Source organism: Miscanthus floridulus, chromosome 14 (assembly GCF_019320115.1).
Source record: "Miscanthus floridulus cultivar M001 chromosome 14, ASM1932011v1, whole genome shotgun sequence".
NCBI lineage: Eukaryota > Viridiplantae > Streptophyta > Magnoliopsida > Poales > Poaceae > Miscanthus > Miscanthus floridulus.
This window is the reverse complement of record NC_089593.1, coordinates 63432030-63439054: the sequence shown is the minus strand read 5'-3', so window position 1 is coordinate 63439054 and position 7025 is coordinate 63432030. Positions and strand designations below refer to the sequence as shown.

Sequence of the window (7025 nt, the reverse complement as noted above, 5' to 3'; positions counted from 1 at the left end):
CTGTACCTCTCCCTTTCTCCTCTCTCACTCTCTCTGGATCCATGTGTTCTAGAACGGTTTCATACCGAATGGAAGTCAAAATACCTACTGATCTACTCCTAGTCGATCCAAAAGAAATAACATAGCAATGCCTGATGGATGTTCTGAACATCAGACGGTTCCCTCCTCTATGGTGCAGATGGATGAAAGAGCTACTCCAAACCTCCCGATCTGCGGTCTTGGTGAATGGCTGCCCGAGGCCGTGGATCCTGTGCGAACGGGGATTGAGACAGGGGGGACCCTCTACCCCCCCTACCTATTTCTGCTGGTTGCCGATGTCCTCCAGTCGGCCATCAAACAGCCATGGCTGGGGACAGGATCGGGCACCCACTTTCATCTGGAGCTTGCCCAGTCATGGAGTACGCCGATGACACCCTCCTTGTGCTATGGGCCGAAATTAATGATGTGCAGCACCTGAAGCTCTGCCTGGATCAGTTTGCCCAAGCAACGGGTCTCAAGATCAATTTCCACAAAAGAACAGTTTCACCAATGCTGCCTGCTTCGTTAGTAGAAACAATGGTGGCAGCCCTCCAGTGTCAGCAGGGATCATTCCCACAAACCTACTTGGGACTACCGCTCTCCAACACCAAACTCAGGTTGTCTGCATTCGCGCCTCTGATTGCCAAGGACAAGTATCTGGCAGGATGGAAAGCAAATCTCCTCAGCCTTGCAGGCCGCGTTGTTCTTATCAACGCAGTGCTTGATGGCCTGCCGACATATGCCATGGGAGCCCTCTTCCTACCGGTGGGAGTCAAGGAAGCTTTGGATGCTAATCGACGCGCTTTTCTTGGAATGGATCAGACAAGACCACTGGGGCCAAATTCCTAGATGCATGGGAGAATGTTTGCAAGGCTAACAAGGAAGATGGAGGATTCGGGATCAAGCGCTTGGACACCCAGAACGCTTGTCTGCTGATCAAGCTCATACATTGGCTTCACCATCCTAAGGACTCATCTTGGGCAGCTTGGGCAAGTAGTCATGTCCGGCTTGCAGACCTCCAAGGAGATGTTACCGGACAGCATTGGGAGGCAATCAGGGAACTACTGCCTGCCTACAGGAGTATCTCTCATGTCAGTGTGGGCAATGGTGAAAACACATCCTTCTGGCAAGACCGGTGGTTAACAAATTCAACACTGGCAGATGCTTTCCCCTCGCTACACAGTCACTTCATCAAAGGAGACGCCTCAGTGCATGCAGTCCTCAATAGTGGCTGGCGATCAATGCTTCAGCCACGGCTATCCCCACAGGCCGAGAGTGAGCTAGACCACGGAGGTGACACTTGAAGCCTCCCCAGATGATAGAATATAATCTCTGCGTTTGCCAAGCATGACGGCAAACTTGCTGCCGGGATGATTTATAGAGCATCGATCAGGGGTGAGCAGAAGCTGCCCTCTTTTAACTTTATATGCCGCAACTTCGTACCTCCACGAGTGAAGTTCTTCGCCTGGCTCTTGGTTCAAGACAGGATCCAGTGCAAGACAAATCTGACAAAAAAAGGGCTCTTGTCTGATGCAATTTGTGACCTGTGCAAATGCCAGGATGAAGATGCAGATCAGATTACATCAGGTTGTTCCTTTGCTCGCTCATTTTGGAGAAGGGTTGGATGGCAACCAAATCCAGTTCAGAACCTTTGGGTGACCAGAACGCCAGGCCGAGTGCCCAAGGAAGCGGCCTCAAGCTTTCTTCTCTTGTGCTGTTGGGAGCTGTGGAAGCACCGCCATGACTTGGTCTTCAGAGGAATGACGCCGAGCATAGAGAGACTAGTAGCTACCTACAAAGCTACCGCTGCTTTGTGGCAATGCCGACTGCCTAGAAGCTCCACCGCCTTATCTAATTTCTGGAGATTCATTAGTTTCATGTAACTAAGATCTATTGCTCTCCTACCTTGCTTATCCTCTGTAACTGTGGCGCCATGCCAAACCCACAGGGCTAATGCCCTTCCACCCACCAGGTGTTCCTGGAATCTGTGGTAATCAAATTAGGTGGGGACAAATCGTCCCCCCGTTGCACTTTCAAAAAAAAAAACGATCCCCGTTAGTATTTGTCATGAACCAAACGTGCCAATTTTTTTACACCAGCTTTAAGCATATTTAGCACCTAAAAAATTATATATTAAAAAACCTTGTATATTAGATCCAAAACTTTCCGGGCATCATATGCATTTTCAATTCAAATTGGAAATCAACTTGTGCAAAAACTGAACTGAAACTGCTCACTGTTGGTTTTTGCGGTGTCCGTCACTAGTGAAGGAGTGTTCGTCAGGCCAACTACACAAATTCAGTCTCTATCAGTACACCTCGAGTTGCAGCAGAGTGTCCGCCAGCAGACAAGGACACCTGTCTCATGCAGGAGATGAGGTGTCACACACACACACCACCCCTGACCCCACCCATCAGCACCACACACGGGCATCGATTTACTTATCTATCACACTATTTATACCATTTTTTAAAATGTTTCTGTCTATATATGTTTGCAGGAGTCAGACATTTTCAGTCTCAGTGATCATCTATATATAGTATCTGGATAATTTCATTGTATGAGCAAGCTTGAGAAAATCTCCTACTACTAGAGACGGGATCTGTAGAGATGGCTGGGATGCCTCTATAGAGGCAGCTGGACTCTCCTCATCTATCTCTACAAATAAGTGTTTTGTAGAGAGGTGGCTGCCTAGCGTCTCTAGAAATGTAATTTGTAGAGACGGTTGGAAATCAGATCCGCCTCCATAAATGAATTTATAGATGCAGGTGGGATTCCGAGCCGCCTCTACAAATAAGATTAACAGAGGCAGCTGGAAAGTACAAACCCCTCTATTAATCTGTTTGCAGAGGCGGCTATTCTTTCCTGTCATCTCTGGTAATTTTCTAGCCAATTTTTTTAAAATTTTCCCTCATCCGTCCTGTGACCTATCCTCAGCCTCAGTCATAGCCTGATCCACTCTCATCCCCTTGTTATTTCTCCAAATTCTTTTTTCATAACCGCCCTACACTGCTACTATAGAAGATAGCGGAGACCTACAACAGCGAGGCTCTTCGCTTGCTCAGCTCCTCCGCCCTGGTATTTCGGGTATTCCAATCCTTTGATTGCCAAAATCCAAACTGTGTTTGTGAGTACCATGCATACATATAGTTATATGCATATGCAAAACAAACAATATATATCATTATAAATATATCATCTAACTTAATATATATACACACATGTTCACATGTCTTAGCATGCACCACGTTATAATTTTACATTGTATCCACAATGTTATTAATGACCCAATTTTAAACCTTCCCACTCTCGAAGATGTCGGAAATCGCCGTTCTTCAGTATAATTTGGTCGACAATAAACTTGCATAGGTCCCCAATGATCTCTAGCACTTTGTCATCGTCCATACCTTGTTCCCTAATATTTGGGACCTTAGGCCACTGCAAGAAACGAAATCCAGAATGATTGTTTATATACAATATATATACACACCTTGCAACTAATATGACAAAGTAAAGTATGCAATTATTACTTACCCTCACGGGTGTCTCTTGTATCTCCCTGTTAACTTCATGCACTCACAGACATAATATCCATAGTGTCCACTCCCGTTACGTTGCTTGTGGCACTGCGTTGAGGATTAGTATATGGAGACATAATGCGTAAATTAGTATATGGAGACTTACCAGCCATTTTGTTTTGATATACAATTCCTTCTTACCTTGAGGATTATGTTTCCCTTTAAGTACAAGTTGGTATTTCTTATGTCACGAATAAATCCGCAAGTATATGGATACCGCCGTGGCTTTCACCCGAGAGTATTCAAGGGTATCGAATCCATAGGGAATGTGTGTATTATTCTAGCTAGTTTGTCCAAGGACAACACAAGGATAAAGATGGAAAGGGTAGAGATGGATTCTATGCATGGCTTCAGGGTCTATGGAAAGATAAACTCTACTTTTACTTCAGGGTCTATTTCAAATTAAAAAGTTATCAACTACAAAGTTGTATAACTTTTCGAGATCTACAACTTTCATTTTGTTTGTTTCTTCATCTGAGGTCATTTGAAAAATTCAAATTTCAAATTTAAGAAATTCAAACGTAGCTCTCCATGACAAAATGATTTCAAATGCAAAAGATGTCAAATACAAAGTTCTATAACTTTTCGAGTTCTACAACTTTCAATTTGGTCATCTTTTCATGTGACTTTTTGAACAATTCAAAATTTAAATTTCAAAAAAATGACTACTTCAAATAATATTTTGAAACAGTAAATGATTTCAGCTGAAAAGGTCATGAAAATAAAAGTTGTAGCACTCATCAAGATCTACAACTTTTATTTTGTTCATTTATTTATCCGACAAAGTGGTAGTATACATTGTTTACAAATTTACATATCTCTATGTAAATTTGTGAATAATGTTTGATTCCGATCCAATCTGTTCCAAACTTGTGGAAAACATGGAAAATAAGTCATGGAAGGGTTTTCTACTGGGATAAGACCACCCCCTCTATATATACTAGATGATCATGGCCGATTCAGTACATCCAACAATCCAATCGTACTTTTTACATCTACAACTCCTTTATGTCCTCTGTTGTTCATCGCTTGATCTGCGACCAAGGATGGCGCCCTAGGCTTGCCGGCCGATGTCCTTTGCCCCCACGGGGTCCCTCCTGGGCAAGAGCTTCGATGGTTTCTTTGCTAGTTTGCCCGAAAACTAGCCGTTCATCGTCACGCAAGCACGTTGGTTACCCATTGGTGGTTTGCTCGTAAACCTCTCCATTCTTCATCACGTAAGAGTGATCATCCTCGCTGCATTCTTCGGACGTGTCGGCCCGGGTGACCTAGCCCTAGTTGGTGTGGTGTCAACAAGAAGTACATTGGTTTACTAACTCTCATATCCTTAACATGTGATCACTAGTGCATTCAAACTTGAGCATATAGGCCTGACTACCAGCGGAGCCACCACCTGACGACCTTGGGCGGTCGCCCGGGCTCATTAGCAAAGTGCGAAGGAAAATTTTCTTTGTATTGTAGATAAATATTATATCTTTTTAGATAAATATTTTTGCATAATGAGAATCACCTGATGAGCTTCTGAAAGTTTCTGGCTTCGTTAATGAGCATGACAACCAATGTTCCTCAATCAACACAAATGGGATGAGCATCACTAGGACCCAGCCTGTCAGCACTAATCAACAACATATGACACACATCTTCCTATCTAGTCTCAACTTCACGTACAATGAACATGATTCATCAATATGATATCACGTAAAGTAATAACTGATAAACCCTATCACTCACCGGTGACAAGCAATCGCCCATTTCTATTTCTCTTGATTTTATACTCACCCTCTTACTCATGAGTATATATTCAAACTTTTATGACGGTAACTCTTAATTTGCATTTTCAGAATAAATTCATATGAGATATATTAGTTTATTTACTTTCTTTTTGACAACGACATTCAAAATAGTGTCTCATATCTGATATATATCTATCGAGAAAAACAAAGACTGATAGATAATAACATGGATAATAAATATACAGTATATTAGTATATACCAATATTTTTGTAAGTCGGTCTGTCGGTGCATGTACTTTACAATGAAGTTGTTTCCTAGATAGTAGATACTACCCATGGGCTGCACTACTGGATTCAGGTTAGGCACTCGGCAAAGGCCAAATTGTATTCGGCAAAGCCTTTGCCGAGTGCGGCACTCAGCAAAGAACACACGGCAAAAAATTGATCGGCAAAGACCTCTTTGCCGAGTGTCTTTTATCGCGCACTCGGCAAAGGCTTTGCCGAGAGCCCCGAGGGCACTCGGCAAAGAAAAGCGACCGTCACAGCGCCGGCCCCGTTGACAGTGGCTTTGCCGAGTGCCAACCCTGCAGGCACTCGGCAAAGATTTTTTATTGTTTTTTAAAAAAAATTCTTTGCCGAGTGCCCCTTGGCCGGCGCTCGGCAAAGTTTGATTTTTTTTAAAAAAAAATTCTTTGCCGAGTGCCCTCTGGCCGGCACTCAGCAAAGTTTGATTTTTTTTTAAAAAAAATTTGCCAAGTGCCCTCTGGCCGGCACTCGGCAAAGTTTGAATTTTTTTTTAAAAAAAATTCTTTGCCGAGTGCCATGGTCATGGCACTTGGCAAAGCTGGAAAAATGGTTTTCTGAGCGCCCATTTTTCCAGCTTTGCCGAGTGCTGTGACCATGGCACTCGGCAACGGGGTCCTTTGCCGAGTGCAACACTCGGCAAAATGACCCAAAACGGCAATTTTTAATTTTTTTTACATTCCATCATGACAAATAAATTCATACAATCATATATCTCATCCATCACATATATATCTCATTTATAACATATATATCTCATCCATCACATATATATCTCATCCATCCACACATCCATCCGCACATATCACATCCATCACAATATATATCACATATATAATAATAAGTCCATCAAAGTCCACAAGTGCATCACAAGTCCATCACCAAGTGAACAACAAATGAAAAATACAACGTGCACTCATCTCGGCCACTGCGACTATGGTGAAGGCCCAGCTCCATCATTCGGAGGTGCATGAGGTGGATTATTCGAACCACCGTCAGATGGAGACTACACAAAGGAGAAATGATTGCATGTGAGACAAGATTATTTGGATAGCTAATCTAGGAAGGTAGAGGCCATGCAAGCAAAGCACAAGCGAAAGTAAAAAAACTTTCATACTCACAGGAGTAGCTGGAGCTGCAGGGCGCGGAGGCGGAGGTGGAACCAACAGCCCAGCTGGCAGAGAGAAGTCCACACGTTGCCCAAGCCCTTGTAGGAACTCTGTAATGTCCGTCAGCCTCTGTGCCTGGGCCTGCCATTCGGCCTGCTTGGCCTCCAGCTAGGCCGCCATCCTCTGGTGCCCGGCCTCCAACTCCTGACGTTGCCTCATTTCTTGTTCCAGCCAGGCTTGCAATATTTCACTCCAATGTTTCAGTAATGCAAAGCTAATTAAGG

At 43.6% G+C, this 7025-nt stretch overlaps 1 protein-coding gene across 1 annotated transcript; it reads left to right on the top strand.

Moving 5' to 3' along the window:
- The first annotated feature begins 342 nt into the window (after positions 1-342).
- On the top strand, positions 343-867 carry LOC136503563 (uncharacterized). The gene has a single exon (XM_066498601.1). It carries the CDS (start codon positions 343-345, stop codon positions 865-867), a length of 525 nt encoding a protein of 174 aa, XP_066354698.1.
- The last annotated feature ends 6158 nt before the right edge of the window (positions 868-7025 follow it).